The sequence below is a fragment of the Mustela putorius genome, unplaced genomic scaffold, assembly GCF_011764305.1.
Source record: "Mustela putorius furo isolate JIRA1106 unplaced genomic scaffold, ASM1176430v1.1 tig00000785_pilon_pilon_pilon, whole genome shotgun sequence".
In the NCBI taxonomy this organism is placed as follows: domain Eukaryota; kingdom Metazoa; phylum Chordata; class Mammalia; order Carnivora; family Mustelidae; genus Mustela; species Mustela putorius.
Genome location: NW_025421480.1, coordinates 10826855 through 10847030, shown reverse-complemented (window position 1 = coordinate 10847030; position 20176 = coordinate 10826855). Strand labels below are relative to the sequence as shown.

Below are 20176 nucleotides of genomic sequence, written 5' to 3'. Positions count from 1 at the left end.
ATAACAAATTATTATTGACTGGATGGTAGTAATCAATATTAACATCATTCATCTAGCCACATGTGAAAGGATTAGATAATTTTATCACAGTATTATTTATACAAATAAACAAAAATTAATAAAAATATTAGAAATAACCTACAATAACTAATAATAGGAGACAAGATAAGTATGTTGTGGTACACCCATAATAAACACATATTAAAATAATTTTGCAGATATGGGAAGATGCTTATAATATATTGTTGGTTTAAACTTATTTTTTTTCCCAGAGGGGGAGAGGAGAGGAAGGGCAGAGGAAGTAAGAGAATCCTAAGCAGGCTCCAGCCTCAAGCCTGACACAGGGCTCCAACCCACAACCGTGGGATCACAACCAGAGCTGAAATCAAAAGTCGGATGCTTAACCGACTGAGTCATCAGATGGCCTGATTTAAACATTTTAACAAGGCAGTACAGTGTGGTGTTTAAAAGCACTTTCAAATAAACAGATTTAAAGAGAACACCCTACCTTGAACTCTAACAACTAATGGCTACGTAGAGAAGGATGCCAAGGAAACTGAGCAAGATCAGGGTCAAGGATATAAGAAAATCATCGTGTCATAGAAGGCAGGGGAAGATTTTTTTTTTTTTAAAGAAAAAAGGAATGGTCATTCAACCATTCAATAGAGTTAAATGCTGAAGAGGCAAGATGACAAAAAGATGACCACCGTATTGACCATGATGACCACTGATGACCATGGCCAGAAGCTGTTTCAGCAGAATAATGAGAGTAAAAGCCAGACTGGGGTGGGCTGAAGAGTCCATGGGAGATGAGGGAATAGAACTATTTTAAGGAATTAGATGTGTAGGGGAAGAAGGCAGAAGGCCACAGATAGAGGATGTATGTTCAGGGATCCTTTTTTCTTCAGAGAGACAGGAGTTTGTTAAAATAACCACAAGATGGATACAAGTAGGGAGGGAAAGACTGGATACACAAGAGCAAGACCGGATCAATTACAGATGAAATTCATCAAAAGGGGGGGTGAGGATAGGCTATAACCTACAAGTGGGAGAACTGCTCTTGGCTCCTTAGTGGGAGGAGGGAGTCTTCAACCGCAGCAGGAAGCAAGAAGGGTGAAGGCATGGGTAGGTTTAAACATTTGGGAACACAAAGGAAGGACTCAATGACGACTTGTGTGGAGGGCATCAGAGGGGTCAGGGGAGTGGGGAAGGTTTGAAGCCATTGATAGGAGTTGATAGGATTGTGAGTTGACCAGAGACAAGGAGTAAATTTTCAACCACCCTTTTGTCCCGTGTGGGACTGGTGATCCTGAATTGGGGTGGAACCCATCTCCCCGACAGTGAGACTTTCTTCAGTAGTATTTTGTTGCTTGGGTGCAGGCAAGAAGGAAGAAGACAGAATGGTTCATCTGTGGTTGGGGCTTAGCCATAAAGGACATGAAAATGTTTCCCTCCTGCTTGCGGGGCTGGGTGGGTGGAGATGAGCCCCAGCTCTTCCCCAGAGGGAAGGGGAAAGAGAGTAGTTCCTCTGTCCCCACTAAATGAGTTGCTCCGAAGTCCACCTTCCAAACTTCCTGTCCCTGGGAAAGCCTGTCCTTTGTTAGCCTGACAGATTCCCCCACGTAGAGCTCAGCCTCCCATATGCTCTTTGCTGTTTCTACAGGCTTGTCAAGAACAATCCCTTTCGGTTTTCAGAGAGGTCTTTTTATACGTGCTGCTTCTTGATCCGTACTGTGCTTGTGAGTGCATGGGAGGAACAGGGCTTGACTCCCTGAGGAAGGTCACCGTTAAGCTCTAGTGAGGACAAAATAGCCTTCTTTAATGCTCCACTCGCTTGATACTCTGGTGCCAACACTTCCTATAAGAAGCCACGGGGCTTCTCTTTCCTCTGGCCCTTTGCTTCTGCGGAGAGCAAAACAGAATGGAGCCACTTACTTTCCTCAGGTCTCAGCTTCTTACCCAAGGAGAAGAAAGAGGGCAGCCAAGTTATAATTTGTGCATGTGTCACATTCCTAACCTGGTTGCCGGGCCAGGGCTGGCACTGGGAAGGGAAGGGCTGGCGGAATGGAAGGGGTGAGGGAATCAGGTTCCAGCTCCCGCACAAGCCTCAGCTGTGACTACTGCTGCTTAGAGAACAGAGGGGAGAGGGCGAACACAAGGTGAACCACGGTTGGCTCTGCTGAAGAGTGGACGAAGTTCCCCAAGAAGACTGGCTTTGGGAACAGGCTGGCCTGGGAAGAAAAACTGCCCTCCCGCCCCCACCCAACATACATGCTCCAACCAGAAAAAGGCCACATGTGTTTCCTATGTGTCTTTGCTCCCTCCGAGCAGAGGAACCTCGTTTAAATAAGCTACTGGCCGGTTGACAAACGGGGAGGTCACTTGTCATTTCTGGCCCTGTTACTTCATCCACAACGTGAGAGCAGAAAGGGATGAGATCCAAGACTCTTTCTGACTATAAATCTGATATATTCTGGGTATAAATCTGATTGAACCGGAATGACATCAAATTTTCATTGTTTTATGAGCACTGGATCCCGAGGTCTTAACATATATTGGATGATATACACGGAGTCCCAGCTCTAGTCCCAGCAATGGTCTCAGAGGCAGGGATCCGGGGAGAGAGAATAATTTAGGAGGGCTCCACCCTGAAGAACATGTTGCAACCCATGGCTCTGACTCTCCCTTTTTAGGCCTCAGTTTCCTCAACTGTAAAATGAGGTTCTGAGCCTAGAAGACCTATAAAGTGCTGTTCTGATTTTCTGGGTTCCGTGTCTCCGTCTTCAGGTAATTTTGAGCCCCAGTGGACAAAGACAGTGTCCTTACTGAACTATTTGTGGGGCATGTGTGCGGAGCTATAGTGGAACATGATCCCTATCTCAAGGAGCTCACAATGGGTTTTTAAAACTGCTAAGCCACACACATAAGAAAGTATAGTATATCACGCAGTATCATTCATGGCTAAATGTGTAACACAGACACCGCAGGCTGGCTCTCTCTGGGCACGCTCATGCTACAGGTGGGAGGAGCCACAATTACAGCTTGCTTCTCCCACAGCCTCCTTCTACTTCAGCTCTCAAAAGGGGATTTGTGGGGGTCAGACTGCTGGGTTCAGTTCTGGCTCTGCCCTTGCAAACGCTGGGGAAGCTACTCAACTTTTGTAAGCTGTAAAGCCAGTTTCCTGGTCTTCAGGATGGGGTTAATAAAAGGACTCCCTTGCCATGTTGTTGTAAAGATTATATGAATTCTCAATAACTGGGTATAGAGAAAATGCACCTCAACATAATAAAGGCCATATATAATAAGCACACAGCTAATACACTCAACAGTGAAAAGCCGAAAGCTTTTTCTTTAAGATGAATAGGGCAAGGATGCCCACTCTTACTACTTTAATTTAACATACTGTTAGAAGTCCCAGTCAGAGGCACCTGGGTGGCTCAGTGGGTTAGAGTCTCTGCCTTCAGCTCAGGTCATGTTCCCAGGGTCCTGGGATCGAGCCCTGCATCAGGCTCTCCTCAGTGGGGAGCCTGCTTCCTCCTCTCTCTCTGCCTGCCTACTTGTGATCTCTATCTGTCAAATAAATAAATAAAATCTTAAAAAAAAAAAAAAAAAAAGAAGTCCCAGTCAGAGCAATCAAGTGAGAAAAAGAAATAAAAAGACCTCTGAATCAGAAAGAAAGAAGTAAAAATGTCTCTATTGACAGATGACATGATATTATTTATAGAAACCCCAATGACTCCACCAAAAAAACTCCAAGAATAAACAAATTCAATAAAGATGTAGGACACATAATCAATATACAAAAATCAGTTGTGTTTCTATACACTAGCAACGATCAGAGGGAAATTATGAAAACAACCCCATTTACAGTTGCATTGAAAGAATATAATACCAAGGAATAAATTTAACCAAGGAGGTGAATGATTTGCACGCTGTAAACTATAAACCACTGATGAAAGAAATCAAAGACATAAATAAATTGAAAGATATTCCATGTTCATGGATTCGAAGAATTAATATTATTAAAATGTCCATACTGCCCAAGGCAAGCTACAGATTCAATGCAATCCCTATCAAAATTCCAATGGAGTATTTCACAAAAATAGAACAAACAATCCTAAAATTTGTATAGAACCACAGAAGACTCCAAATAGTCAAAGAAATGTTGTAAAAGAAGAATAAAGCTGGAAGCATCACACTTCCTGATTTCAAACAAAATTACAGAGCTATAGTAATCAGAAACAGTATGGTATTGGTATGAAAACAGACGCTGAGTTCAATGGGAACAGAATAGAGAGCCCAGAGATAAACCTAGGCATATATGGTTAATCACTTTTCAACAAAAGACCCAAGGATATATGGTGGAGGAAAGGGCAGACTCTTCAATAAATGGTGCTAGGAAAACTAGGCAGCCCCATGCAAAAGAATGAAACTAGACTCATATTTTACACTATACACAAACACCAATTCAAACAGAGACTTAAACATAAAACCTGAAACCATAGAAGTGCTAGAAGAAAACATAGGGGCTAAGTTCTTTTATATCAGTCTTGGCAATGATTTCTTTGGATTTGACATTAGAAGCAAAGTCAACAAAAGCAAAAATAGGTAAGTGGAACTACATCAAACTAAAAGCTTCTGTATAGCAAAGGAAACCATAAACAAAATGAAAAGGCAACCTACTGAACATAAAATATTTGCAAATCATATATAAGGAGTTAATATCCAAATACATTATACAACTCAATCATACAACTCATACATCATACAACTCAATAGCAAAAAACCCCCCAAACAATTCAATTAAAAAATGGTCAGAGGAACTGAAAAGACATTTTTCCCAAAGAAGACAGACAGATAGCCAATAGGTACATGAAAAAGTACTGAACGCCACTAATTATCAGAGAAATGCAAATCAAAACCACAATGAGCTACCAGCTCACACCTTTACTGTTAGAATGGCTATCATCAAAAAGACGAGAGATAACACATATTGGTGAGAAAACAGAATCCTTGTATACTGTTGATGGGAAGGTAGTGTTGTAGCCACTATAGAAAATATAGAGGTGCTTCAAAAAATTAAAAAATAGAACTCCCATTTGACTCAGCAATTCCACTGCTGGACATTTATTCAAAAGAAGTGGAAACAGGACCTTGAAGCATTATTTGCACTCCCATTTTCATTGCAGCACTATTCACAATCTTCAAGGTATGGAAATGATAAAAGTGTCCATCAACAGATGAATGGATAAAGACGTGAGATACACACACACACAATGGAATACTACTCTGTCATAGGAAAAAGGAAATCTGGCAACATGGATGGACCTTGAGGGCCTTTTGCTAAGGGAAAAAAGTGAGATGTAGAAAGACAAAAACTGCAGAATCTAAAAACTAAAAAAAAAAAAAAAAAAAAAAAAAGAAAGAAAGAAAGAAAAAAGAAAAAAAAATCTAAAAACTAAAAAAAAAAGAGGAAAAAAGTCAAAGTCATAGAAACTACTTTTCTATGGTTTGCCAGAGGCCTGTGAAAGAAAATTTCCCCTAGTGTAATGATAATGTCTCCCTGATGCAGTGATGCCCACGCCTGTCACAGAGAGACAGGTGGCAGTGATGGAGAAGGAGCCCACACCTGTAGCCATCACTGGTTTGGTTCTTAGACTGGCACAAACCAGAGGCATGCAGGCAGGGGGTGGGTCAAGTAAAAGGGGCAGAATTCCCATTGGATTCTAACCACTGCTGTGCTGTAGAGTTCCTGAGTTCACCGCAAACCACTCAAACCTGTTGGACCCCAATTCCTTTCTTAGGGGTATTTAATACAAAAAGAGAAAACTTGAATTCCTAAGAAGAAATCCCAGGAAATTAACAGGGTTTACTTTTTTTTAAGAAAAGGGGGAAGTATAGAGGAAGTCAAGGTATTAATGGGGATTCATTTAGAGTCGAGACTTGGGAGGCCTTGAATGGATCTAATGGAGGTTGGAGGGTTTAAAGCAACCAGACTTACAATAAAAGAGCCACAGCATCTCCAGGGCAGAGTCTTAGGACGTATCTGCTCAGTAGCAACTAACCCAAAGGGTTGTCCAAAGGCCCTTCAGGGCCCATTAGTTCAAGTTGTTAAAGCCCTGTGCTGATGGGATCACAGGTGTGACCTCTGTGTACATGTGACTGTCCCCACATTAGACTGAGTCCTCGCCCCAGGACTTGCACATGTACTCACCATGGACACAACGGGAGAGTACAGGTGAATCCCTACCTTTGGAATTTAGCTCAGTAGTCACCAGTCAGTAGTCGCACATGTACTCACCATGGACACAAGGGGAGAGTATAGGTGAATCCCTTTGGAATTTAGCTCAAAGTACACTTGACTCAAACTCCACATGTTGATACCTTAGGTTTGGTGCGGTGTTTGTATGGTGTCCTGCATGTCACTGGCATTTCATTGTCATTTTGAAAAAACATGTGAGCAGCGAGAGAAGACAGGATTCTCCTCTGAGGGCCATTAAGCTGAGGCACTAGCATAGTGGGTTGACCAGTTGGCCTGCCTGGCAATTCTCCTTCAGGAACTCGGTACTCAGAATTCTTGATCTTTGAGGAAACCACAGCGTTCTTCTTTCTTGAGGGCTCCCTGGGCATCTCAGCCAGGCCTGTGGGGCTGGTCACCCAGGCTCACAGTGAGAGCTGTATCTGAGCTCAGGCATGCAGAACTAGAGGGCTGGGCCTATGATGGCAGGTCCCAAAATAAGGTGCCAAGCCCTACTTCTCACTTTCCCCTTGTGCCCTGTGAGATGCTGGCACTGCCTTCGGAGCCATTACTCAGCAGCCAGAATGTACAGAAATAGGCCTGGTGCACTGACCCAGCAGGTCACAGTCCTTTCCTCTGGCAGAGTCCTGTCCTGAGGTGGTAGGCCCGGGCAGAGCTGTGTGGGGACGTGACCTGGCCTCCCACTCTCACTTCCTGTCAGGCAGTAATCTTACCAGAGGACTGGGCTTTACTTAACTGTTTCTAGGCCACTGAACATATATCTCCTTGCCTCTGGGCTCTACAGTACATTAACCCGTGAACTCACTTCCTTACCTTCCCCACCTTTTCCACACACACTCTTCACACCTGCTTACCCTAAATGAAAACCTGACCTGCCTTGTCTCCCTGCCCTCTCCAGAGGAGGCTGCTTCTCTACCTTCCCCGGTTTTCAAGGTCAGAACAACCTGGCATGGAGTTTCCTTTGTTTTCCCTAAACCATGCTTCTCCACCCCTCTTGAGCACGCCACCCCACGGACTGGCCACCTTGTCCATTCAACTGTTTACTGATTTTTTGGCATTCTCTTATCCTCCTCAGTGGCTTAACTCCTGTCTCACAGCTTTCCTGGCCACTTCATCCCTGAGAGGCAAAGAGACCCTCCAAATACTCTGGATTCACATCATTTTGAAAACTACATATGATTAAATTCTGTCCAACCCATCACTCACTGTGATGAACAGAATTTGAACATGGGCATCAGAATGGCACGTCACCTCAAATTCTCACAGCCCTACTTGGACTACAACCTACTTAATTTCTTTCTAACTGTCAAGGTATTTCTTCCTCATCTGTTCACCCTCCCCACAATCTCTCGCTTCCTCCATGTCCAGTCTGGATCTACTGGTCCGCCATTTCCAAGATGCTCATGGATCCCTTTCTTTATTCTTCCCTGGGTCCTTTCTTGCTGATTTCCTATCTTGGCTAATCTCTAACTCAGATTTCTTTGCCTCTCCTCCCAGATTATGGAGCTCTGCTGGAAATTTTTAATTTCTGTGCTGCCTGAGCCCTCGACAAACCATACTGTTAAGATCCTGTGTGTCTCTCTTCCCCACCATTTGTTCGCTCTCTTTTTTTTTAAAGATTTTATTTACTTATTTGACAGACAGAGATCACAGGTAGGCAAAGAGGCAGCCAGAGAGAGAGGAAGGGAAGCAGGCTCCCTGCTGAGCAGAGAGCCCGATGCAGAGCTCGATCCCAGGACCCTGGGATCATGACGGGAGCTGAAGGCAGAGGCTTTAACCCACTGAGCCACCCAGGTGCCCCCTGACCATCTCTTTCTAAAATGACTCCTTCTCACTCACTTCTATCACTTCTTATTTCTTTTTTATTATTGTTTTTTAAAAATTTTTTAGAGATTTTATTTATTCATTTGAGAGAGAGAGAGCACGAGAAGGGGAGAGAGGCAGAGGAGAAAGCAGACTCTCCACACAGCAGGGGGCTGCGGGGCTTGGTCCCAGGAACCTGGGACCATGACCCAAGCTGAAGGCACATGCCCAGCCATCTGAGCCACCCAGGCGCCCCCGACTTATTTCTTTAATCACCCCCAAAATGTTGGCTTTTCTCCATATGTTCTCCCAGCAGCACTGGCATGGCTTGGGAACTTGTTAGAAATGTAGATTTTCAGGTTCCACCTCAGACTCCCTGAATCAATAAACAATGGGGATATTCGCTCAAGTTTGAGAACCACTGTGCCACACATTTTCTCCGGCTAATCTCTATGAGCTCCCCTTTTAACCATTCTTTTCCCACGTAGTACTCCAAAAATTCTTTCCACTCCGGACCACTCCCCAGAGCTCCAGTTGTACTCATACAACTACCTATGGGGCATCTCCACTGGCTGTCCGTTAGGGGTCTCCCTGGAAAATAACTTCTCAAAATCCTATCATTTCTGTATCCGCTTTCCCCAAATGATACCACCGTTTCCCAGTTGGCAGTGCCAGGATCCTGGATTCACAATTCCTCGTTTACCCACCAAAGAAAACACGAGTGTGCCATTTCAGGGGCAGCTCTCCCTTCGGCAGTGTCCTCTAATCGGCACCACCATTATTTTCCCGCAGGCCCGTCCTCCTCACCGCTTGGATTACTAGTGTCCTTCTAATTGGGTCACCGAAGTCTGGTCCGTTTCCAGACTTCTCGACCCTCCACATTGCTACCAGAATCATCTAAAATAAAAATTGGATTGGGCTTATCCCCTGCTTAGTCATTCAGTGGCTGTCCAAGGCCTTTGAGGTAAAGTTCAAACTCAGTATGGTGGCACCGTAGGAGTGTTTCTGCCCTGACCCCTGCTTGCCTCTTGGCCTCGACTCCTGCTGAGTCTTTATGTGCTCTCTCTGCTCCCACTCCAACAGGAAACTGGAACTACTTCAAGAGTTCCTCAGTCAGACACTCTTTCTCATACCCTCAAACTGTTGTTCATGCTATTTTGCTAGTTCCTTTGTGAGGAATGTCCTTCCTTCACTTACCGTCTGGAAAACGTTCTTCTCTAGGGCTTGGCTCAGTCAGCTTTGGCACGAACCCCCCCACCCCCACCCCTGGATGTGCATGTTCACTTTGGTGCGCGCCCACAGCCCCCATGTCATGTCTTCACCAGAACCCTTATGACACTGTGCTCTGCCCCGTGCTAGGCAACTGGGAGCAGCTTGAGCACAGGCCTGTATGTTAACTTTATTTAGTGCGATGCCCGACACACAGGAGGTATTCAGCGATAGCTGCTTAGTAAGAAAGACTGCTCTCTCTTTTTTTGAAACGCGTCTACTGCTGTTTCCTGACTGCACCATCCTTTCTTTCCCAGTTTAGCCTCCTGACGCTATGAAAAAAGCTCTTGAGAAGGACAAAGATGTGGCTTTATGTCTCATTTTAACTTAGTCTGCCCCAGCGAACCACTTGTTTCTCAAAAACTTCTCTTCCCCAAGTTCCTCAACTGATAGTTTTTGAATTCTCTTTACTTTATGGTCTGCATCCGCACGGACTCCCCTCCTTCTCCAGGCTTGTTACAACTGCTCTACATTACAGAGGGTGGCTGGTGGTGCTGGTAGCTGGCTCGCTGGGAGAAAAAGGCCCTGATTTGTGGCTTTTGTTTGTTCCATAATGCAAAGACTCTCATCAGGATCAATTTCAAGCTACCAGCATTTTAACGACCAGCTCACAAAATGCCCGAGTATTTCGTAACTGGCTCTCATGAACATACCATTGGGTTTGGAGAAACGAGTAAGACTAGTTTGACATCTAGGAGGATACAATCTGGTGGAAGGAATATGGAAATAGTTAGAAGACAAATGTGATAAACACTACTTACAGCATTTAAACAAGGCACCAGGCATGGGGCTGAGTGAAAGGCTTAATTAGGAAAACCTGTTAATACCTCCTATGGGAAGTAGGAGGGTTTGAACTGAACCTTAAAAATGGTATGTAGAGGGGCACCTGGGTGGCTCAGTGGGTTAAAGCCTCTGCCTTCAGCTCAGGTCATGATCCCGGGGTCCTGGGATCTAAGCCCTGTATCGGGCTCTCTACTTAGCAAGGAGCCTGCTTCCTCCTCTCTCTCTGCCTGCCTTTCTGCCTCCTTGTGATCTCTGTCAAATAAATAAAATCTTTTTAAAAAAATGGTATGTAGAGGAATGGCTGTAGACCATTAAGACTGGGGTGCAAAGAATGCGGGGTACAGAATGGAATGGATTCTGCCACTAGTTTTGTGACCTTAGTCAAATTGGTTAACTTTCCTAGGACAGTTTCTGCATCTTGAAAATAAGAATTTTACTTCCACAGCCCATTCTGCTTGGATTTGATGATGGTCCTTGGGAAGAGAAAAATATGAGTGGGGGAGTAAGGAAAAAGAAATACGCTTAGTGTGAAGCTTTTAGGAGGCCAAATGCTATAGGAATCTCTCTTCTAACTGGTCCTCCCTACTAACTTCTGGCTTAGTCCCCATTATGAAAATCCAACCCCATGTCTGAATGATTGTGTGGTTTGCTGAAAGCTCAGTTCTTGTCTTTTTACCTGAATGAGTATAGTGAATCCTAATATGTGGATGCAAGTCAGCTCATTCTTCTGTGTTGAGGGAACAGAGGATTTTCCTTTTCCCTTAGAAAGTATTAAAAAGATCCCACAAACTTCCCTAGTATTTATTCCATTTGAATAATTGTTATTATCTAATCTATCTAGAATTTCCCCATCCTTGCTTCTTGCCTAATCTTCTCTCAAGAACTATCTGATCTTCATTCCTTTTCAAAAACATTTAAAAAATCATGAATCATAAAAGATAGAAATGTGCATAAAACATAAATGTAAGACACAATTATAAAGCAAACACCCATGCAACCACCAATACTGATTCAGGAAGTCCTCCCTGTGTTATTCCCCGAGTATGACCTTCCAGGAGGGATCCACTATCTTGATTTATTGTGATAATGATCTTTGTTTGCCTTTTACCACCCATGTATGTATACTTCAATCCGACTTCCATATTGCATTTTTCATTAACATTTGTTATGAAGAGAACCATACTGTATGCGTTCCCTTGTTTCTTGCTTCTTTTGTTCACCACTCTAACCTTCATACATGTTGTGTGTAGCTATTCTTTTTTTTTAAAGGATTTTATTTATTTATTTGACAGCGAGAGAGAGATCACGAGCAGGCAGAGGCAGGCAAAGAGCGAGGAGGAAGCAGACTCCCCGCTGAGCAGAGAGCCCGATGGGGGGCTCGATCCTAGGACCCTAAGATCACGATCTGAGCCAAAGGCAGAGACTTTAACCCACTGAGCTCCCCAGGCGCCCCATAGTTTATTCTTTTTCATTTCATGGTTACACAATGTTCTACCATGAGTATTTCAGTTCACCAATTCAACTGTGGCTGGATACTGGCATTGTTTCCAGCCTTTGGGCAGTATCAACAATGCTGCTCTGAACATCTCCCTCGTGCCCAGCATATGTGAGCTTCCCAAGGGTACAGAGGTTAGAATCATTAGGTCTCAGGGTATATACATCCTGATCTCCATTCTTCATTCTTTCCCCAACATTAGTGAGCAAGACTTTTTTTCTTTTCTGAAGAATTTTAATTTCTATGCCTTTGTTCCTGTTTTCCTAGACTTCAATCATCTTTGTTAATCTTACGTTCCTATAACACACATAATCATTACTGATTCTAGCTTCTAGCTCTGTATATCACCTTCCTCCAGTAGTTGTGAATGTTGCCCACTCCAAGTAACATTACTTCATTTATTACTCAAAGAGGAAATGTATTTGGAACATTTTGAGAGTTCTTCTTGTGTGAATGTGTGCAAAACAGAAATCCTGCATTTGATTATTAATAGAGGGCCAGGGATAACTTCTTTCTTTGAGGCATTATAAGTATAGGAATTAAGACTATGGGCTTTGAGTCAGACCAAATCCGTAAGCTGCTGGCTGTGTCCTTAGGCTAATTACCTACTTCTTTGTGTTTTAGTTTCCTCATCTGTCAAAATGTGGATAACAAATTATATCCACCCATAGGGTTATTGTGTGTATTACATAAAACAATCTACAAGTTCGATCAAAAGAGGTTTGTTAACTTGGTCTTTAGGGAGAAAGACATGGAAAGACAGGCTTTCAAAATGCTTACAGGTTATGTAGTGAGGACATATATTATGAGTTTGTCGCCGGTGTTTATATTGAGCCTAAACACTTTTTCCACTCCTCTTTCTGGAATAGCTGGTTAGGACAGGTAAATGTGATGTTGCCAAGGGCCACAGAATGGAGTGAAGTGAATTGGTCTATTTGGGAATCAAATCCACAACTGGCTTTAATTACCATTCAACTGAGTTCAGTGGGCAACATAACATGAAAAAGGAGAAAGCGAATGGGACTAGAAATACTGTCAAACAAGAAAGCAAGAGGACACTATAGAATAGCTCAAATTAACAAGCTGCTTTAAATGGCATCCTCTCTTTTTGAAATTTATTGTGCAGGAGAGTTGGCTGTAACAGAAAGCATTCCTAATCATCAAAAAACCACAATCTAATTTTCCTTATCCTCCTGACTCTCCATGTATAATTCTAGACTTTGATGCTTACATATCCTGGTTTTAGGATATAGTTTTCCACAGCTAGAAACTTAATTATAGGTTCAGCACTTCAAGGCCAATACCTAATTGCCTAATTAGGGAGCTGAAAAATGTTTAGTATAACCACCCTCCTTCCTACCCCTACCCTGAAGTTATTAATGTTCACTTCAAATTGTTTACTAGTCAACCCTTGTGAAAATACTGGTTTTGGGACTCTGAGTCTCTTAGTCCTACATAAAGCTATCTGAATTCAATAAGGCTTTTGAGGAAGCAGCATTTCCAGCTTGACATTAACTGGTAGGCCAAATAATGACCCATTATAGAGACAAAAATGCTTACTGGAATTTAATTTTAATTATTTCAGTTCCTGTACAACTGTTTATTTCACAGTTACACATAATAAACTCTATTATGCTTCTTATTGAAGATTCTTGGAAAATTTTGAGTGCATGGTAGGTTATGGAAAAAAAGGTGGAAGAGAAAAAGGGGAAGAATGGTTCTGAAGGATTATTGAATGATGTGGTGTGACAGTACTTGCCGACTTCATGTCAACATGGCAAGGCCAGATGATTTATTTATAGTTTACTTTTCAGTAACATTTATTATCTGGTAGTATATTGCTGGGGGAAGGGCTGATTTTTATAATTATTTTACCTTTACTCTAGGACTTGAAAAATGAGTAGGCTGATAACAGGAAAACAAAAAGCCGCCCTTAACATCTTCATTTGAATTGGTAGTTTTGGCACCAACCCAGGCGGAGGGCTGAGCATGGTGGGATTATCTGTTTGCAGAGGTGCAGATGCCAGCTCCTAATAAGAGAACGCCACATTCTGTAAATCCCCGTAAATTTGGAAACCAGGATCCTGAACAGTAGCAGTGGCAGCATAATTTGGTGCTCAGATGCTAAGCGAAACCCCAGTGTTGTGTTTGTCTGCCAAAGTGTCAAAGAAAGCCCCATGGCTGGTATTTTGGCACTGATGTGTGACACTGATAACAGGTAATAGTGGCATCAAAAAGAAGCCCAGGGAAGAATCTCATTAAGTGAGAAAAAAGAATCTTGGGTCTACGCATTATTTCTCAACCAAATGTATGAATCTTGTATCCTACAAAATCAGTTACTAAGAGAGCAACGTGGCCTGCTTTGCGCTTCATCTCATGTGCTGACTCACTGGCCATGGAACATAACAGCCTAACAAGCGATCAAGAGTTGGCCCTGAAGGCCAGCCAGCTGCAGCTTCCTCCCCAAAGGTGAACACACATTAAACAATGTAGCTGAGCTGGGACAGCAGTCAGGAAATGGGAGGGCGGGCTCCCTGGGAGCCAATACTTTGCTTGCTTTGGTGTCTAGGATACAGATTTGCAAATTATAACCTCTCTGAATACTGGCTGAGACCACAGATGAAATAACCTCTGTAATCTTAATGTGTGCTTGGTAGGTAAGAATCATGAATCTCCAACACCTGCAGAACTGGAGTTATTTTTGTTTTCATTTTGTTTTTCTAAAGGTCTACTTGCTCCTTTTGTAAAGCAGGACTGGGACTCAGGCAACATCGAGGGGAAAAAAAAAGTTTCCCACACCTTTGAGGACCACGGCTCTAGTGGAACAGGGTGAGTGAACAGGAGTGAGTGAATGAACAAGAATGAGTTAGAACTAAAAAGTTAGACCTTTATGCCTACTTATCAAATAACGATAGAATCCCTTCTTTCCCTATCTTGAGACTAATAGCTAACAGTAATTGTTCAATAAATGTAGCTAGTATGTGCCAGGCACTGTCCTAAGAGCTATATTCGTGTGATAACCACACAATCCCATTTTATAAATGAGAAAACTGATTCTCAAGAGAGGTTAAGGAACTTGCCCAGGGCCACACAGCTAGGGCTTGGATTCAAGGCTAGGCAGTCTGGGTATAAAGGTCATGCTTTTAACTATTATTCATAATATTGTAAAGAATATAATAAAAACATGCACGAGAAAGTCATTTTACTTTGAAAATTTCCGGAGCTCTAAGCAGCTGTTGAATGAAGTTCCTGGAAGGAAGAGTCTGCATTGCATCTAGACAGCACTTTTGCTACATTAATAGCTGCTCTCAAACAGCATCTCTCAAAGGGCTTGAAAATCTGATCTTTGCCTATTTCTTTCAAATGCTGACTTTACCCATCGAAGCACCATAGATAAAGTGACTCCATTGACAACAAAAACTAGAGAGAAGAACTCCGCAGACCAGGTGCCTCACACAGGGCTTGGCACCCAGGTGATGAATAAAATGGTGACTGCATTGAAAGCCTTCCAATCAAAGGCATTTTGAAATGTGGTATTCATAGTTCACAAAATGGCTTGAATACAAATTATTTAGAATGTCAAAACAGGAAGGGGCATGTGGCAAGTTAAGGAAATTGAGGAGAAATGAAGTATAAATGGAATACTAAACCTTTGAAATTCAAAATAAAAAACCTGGTTATATATCCTTGAAATCCTCTTTCTTGGCTTAGCGGGGAAATAGAGGGATAAGCTTTGGGGATGGAACAAGCCTATTCTTTAATAATATAATACTTCTTATTTGTGTACTATGAACTTGCTGTAAGCCTACTGATCTGAACAAGCTACTTAATATGCTCAGGAGATTTTTTTTTTTTTTAAGATTTTTTTATTTGACAGAGAGAGAGATCACAAGTAGGCAGAGCAGTGGGCAGAGAGAGAGGGGGGAAAGCAGGCTCCCTGATCAACAGGGAGCCTGACCTAGGGCTCGATCCCAGGACCCTGAGACCATGACCCGAGCCGAAGGCGGAGGCTTTACCCACTGAGCCACCCAGGCGCCCCTGCTCAGGTGATATTTTGAAAAGGTTGACTTTCCCCTATATCATTCCCTAACGACCCTTGTGGTTTTTAGCAGGCACTCAAACATAGCTCAGAAATAAAACAGGTTTTTCTACCACTTTAGACAATGAAATGGATCCCTTATCACAAGCTGGGCCTGTATTCCTAGCATCGGATCTAATGAAGCATTAGACTCACCTCATGTCCAACATATTGTTGTGTCTGGCCTCCCTATAACTTTCAACCAGTACCTAAAGGGCTAATGCATAAAGCAGGGTTTTCTGTAATTCCCAAGAATTTAAAGACTGGTTATTTCATGATGTGGCTTGATCCAAACCTGGGGCAGCCAAAGAATCTCCTATGAAGACCTGTTGAGTAGTGAGACTTTCTGAGCAAGAGCTCACGGGGCCCACATTCAGCCCTTTAACTGCCTTAAGGAGGACAACAACTCGGTCTTCCCAGCATGACATTCTCACCCCGTCTCTCTTCTGCTGCACATCTGTAAAATGTGCATGCTACCTAGTTGTGGAACTGATTCTATGAGACTCCTTGGCCTTTGCTTTAAGAGCAGTGTGAAAGGAAGTCCAGACCCTCTTGGGACTAAGAAAAGCAGAGAAACAGACCCGAGAGGGGCAGTTTGTCTGCTGTGATAGGCTCTCAAAAAGCACATGTTGCCCTGATATGTGACCTATACAAGATCATGACATAGGCTATTCTAAGCTGGGGGATAGAGCAACATGCACACACAAACTTTTAGGAAGTTATCTCCAGGCATCCATATTGCACAGCTGAGGATTTAAAAAATGATTCCTACACAGGGTGTTCCAAAAGTCTTAGTGAAGTTTTAAGCTATTGGGGCTGGAGATGGGGTGGTGAACTGAACTCGCCCTCTGCCAATCCTGCAGGGGTAGCTACAGATGGTTTTGATTTATCATCAGTTAAATGGGCAGCCCAGATTAAAGGAAACATTTTAAAGGACTAATTAGTCAACCCTCACAAAAGTAAATTAAGGGCCTGTGTTGAAACAGCCAAAGGAAACTCTAATACAGCACTGTAGCAATAACGCTTGGAGTGTATTCAAATGGAAAAGCTTGGGCTGGAAATACTTGTTTAGAAAAAGAACTACATCACTCCACCCTACTTCATCAAGTAATCCAAGCCATCTTAAACACTCAAGGTCTGACCAAGCAAGACGTATTTTATTAAAACCTCTTTCAGCTTGAACTAGATCATATCCTTGGGAATAAACAATTTTACTCAATGAAGAAGTAGAAAGTATTCTTGATTACTACTATAGTTCTTTTGTGTAGACTGCTTCTAGGTTAATGCAAAAAGCTCAGAAAAGGATGTCGGATAAGGTAAAAGGCTTTATTATTCAGGATCAGCTCAAAGTCTGACACTGACAGAGGCAGGAATAATTATTATCTCATTACATTTGACCTTTGGCACCCATTTGAAGTACTAGTTTTCCAAGTGGGACATATTACAGCCAGTAACTCTCAGCACAGTTTCTGTCAGCCACATTTACCCCAATTTTACTCAGCAGAGCTGTTAGGAGATGTTCAAGGATACAAAGAATATAATACCTACTTTAGCTTTTCCCCACCCCCCCCCCTCTGGCTTTCAAAGCAAGAGATAAGTAGCATTATTAGCAGATATGGTCATAAATAACACCTTTCCACAGCCTAACATTAAAAAATCAAACACCAATTATAAGCAGAGTTTCTAAATATTCAGTTAATGCTGTGGAGTGCTTTGTTTCAAAAACAGCAATTCTGTGGCTTCTCTTTATTTCACTCCTTGCATAAAACCAAGGAGAATCCATGTTTAATTCAGATACGTAGTTCTGGTTGGTACAAGCTTAACTTAGAGGAATCAAAGGAATTAAAATTTGTCATTAAGAAAAGATTTTTAAATTATGACAAAAATATGAATAAAATCTACATATTTCTTAGGGATATGGATAAAATGAATCAAGTTTCATGATTGTTAGGGGATTCCCTTCCAAGGACATAGTACACAGAGGGTACACGGAGCTTGTGTCTCTGAGGTTATAAAGGGGAAAAGTAGAAAACAACAGTTCATTTCAAGATGATTGATATGTAACTGCTGACTAAAGGGAAGACGTTCAAAATATTTTGCACATTATTAACTTAGAATCAATCTAAACATCTTCTATATTAAATATTTAGAGAAATTTCCAGGACTTTTCAGCTCAGGGCTATACTAGAAGGTTACTATTTTTTATGTATATGAAGAGAATCCAAAAAATGAAGCTAAAGCCAAAAATTATTTTTTAGGTTCTGGATTTTCAGTTCAGAGCTATGTTCTTTTATTAAAATATCAGTAAGAAATTATTACTTTTTCTTAAATTCAATGATTTACATTTTTAAAAAGTTGCAGCCCCTAGAGAATTGAATTCAAGTTGAATTCAAACCCCAACTTGAATGTATGACTACTGATTTTATAAATATCTTTGTCTAATAAATGGCAAAAATTATAACCTCTTATAGAACATGATGTTGAGTTGGTACCATAGTAAATTGCTTAGTGAAAACAGAAGACCTTAAGTCTCATGTGAGAGATTATATTTGGGGGAAAAAAAACAAGTAAAGTTTCTAGTGTTATTCTCCTAGTTTCTCCAAAGAGTTGATAGTTATCACTGCTCTTAAAATAAAGATGATTTTAACTTAAGAGACTGTATTTTAACACTGAACACTGAATCAAGATAAATGCACTTATCTGAATATCACATTTTTACACATACTAAAAAAACAAAACAAAAAACTCCCAAAAGTGTAGTGAAAAGATTATATAAATTTTAAATGAAACTATATTTGAGGCAGCACAGAACCAGAGGTCCCGAGCAGACTTCTTCAGCAACCGGCCTTCACAGACAGCCTCCTGCTGTGACCCGCAGATACTTTCCACTGTGCAACCTCAGTCTCAGAGTAACAAGAGACAAGTCTTGCTTTCTGTCTCTACGAACTAGGATGTCATTATTGTAGAGAAGAGGCATAATTTAAAAAGTGAAGACTACTCATTCAAAAAGTTACAGAGTGATAAACTTACTTTATGGAATTAAACACAGCATTCATCCCAAGGAAGCTGCATATAAGCTATGGTAGTAGAACCAGAGCAGGTAAACTTCAGAGTTGAAAGGATTTTCTCTGAAAATTAAAAAAAAAAACAAAACACAAAAAACAAAAAAGAAAGGTAGCTTTCTTAAAGATTAGAGTTATAGAATCATTCTGTTGTACTTTTTGTCTTGTTTTAATGGGCCAAAGTTCAGTTAACTCACTCAGATTAGAATCTATAATTCTGTTGACTGTTCGGGACTGCAGTAGTCATCTTGGGATTTTCTATGGAAGTATGTACAGATTTTCCTCATGGAGCTGGGAGTAATAGTGACCTGGAAAAAGAAAGTTTAGATTTCAGAGATTTTCTAAGATAAAACTCAGCTGTTAACTTCAACAAGTTATCACTAAAAGGCATTTTAAATTAATGTCTAGAAATTTGATTATTTAGTCAGTGAGCTTTCAGTCCCAAATATTCTGATGGCAATGTGTCTTCTGGCTGATCTGCACTGAATTTAATAAAAACTGAATAGGTAGTACACAAGGATGGAAGGGAGAAATTTTTCATGTGAATGGAAAATATTCACAAGTTTAAACCTTCTAGTAGGAACCAAAGGTTATAATAACCCTCCTCCTTGAAATAAATGAGCGAATTGGGGCGCCCGGGTGGCTCAGTGGGTTAAAGCCTCTGCCTTCAGCTCAGGTCCTGATCCCAGGGTCCTGGTATCAAGCCCCGCATCAAGCCCCGCATCAGGCTCTCTGCTCAGCTTGGGGGGGGGGGGGAGCCTGCTTTCTCCTCTCTGCCTACTTGTGATCTCTGTCTGTCAAATAAATAAATAAATAAATCAAAAAAAAAAAAAAAAGAAATGAGTAACCCCCCCCCCCCCAAATTTACAAATGGAATAGTGATTCAAATGGCAGCTGCTACTTTCTTCGGAAGAAATGACATTATCATCATGCACATAAAGCAGAAAATTCTTTTAAAGAAACGTTAGCTTCAAAGACTGAAATTATAAAACCAGAAATGTATGAGACCAGCACACTATTTTTGAAAGCCTTTAAAATTAACACATTAGTGAAAACAATTAGTGAAATTATTTTTCTGCTAACATACAGCTGAGAACAGTTCCTCTGGAAAAAAAATAAGAAATTTGATTAGGGGTAAAAAAACAGGTACAGTGATAATTTTGAAAGAAGAAAGACTCCTTAGAGCTAGTTTTTTTTTTTTTTCTCTTAATGTTCTGTAGCAAGTCTTGGTTGGAGCTTGTGTTTGAAGTAATCTTGAAAATATTTCTGGTTTATTTTTCCTCTAATTACTGGATAGGCTTCATGACAGTAGGAGGGGGAAATGAACACTTATTAAACTAGAATTGGCCTGAGGATATCTTGCCTTTGCCTTTTAGATTCTTGGAGTGAATTTTAATCATTCTACCGTCTTCTTAACACAGAGCAAG

At 41.5% G+C, this 20176-nt stretch overlaps 1 protein-coding gene across 4 annotated transcripts in view; it reads right to left on the bottom strand.

Annotated features, from left to right (window-relative positions):
* The window catches only part of DTL (denticleless E3 ubiquitin protein ligase homolog), a 63767-nt gene that overhangs the window by 3815 nt on the left and 39776 nt on the right, over positions 1-20176 (bottom strand). For 2 of the 4 annotated variants that reach the window (XM_045084698.1, XM_045084697.1), the window contains exon 15: positions 18947-19057. In XM_045084698.1, the coding sequence (XP_044940633.1) occupies positions 18959-19057 (99 nt within the window). In that variant the 3' untranslated portion in view covers positions 18947-18958. Of the gene's footprint in view, positions 1-16994; positions 19058-20176 lie in introns of those variants that run through there. The other 2 variants (XM_004756860.3, XM_045084696.1) reach the window with 2 other exon arrangements.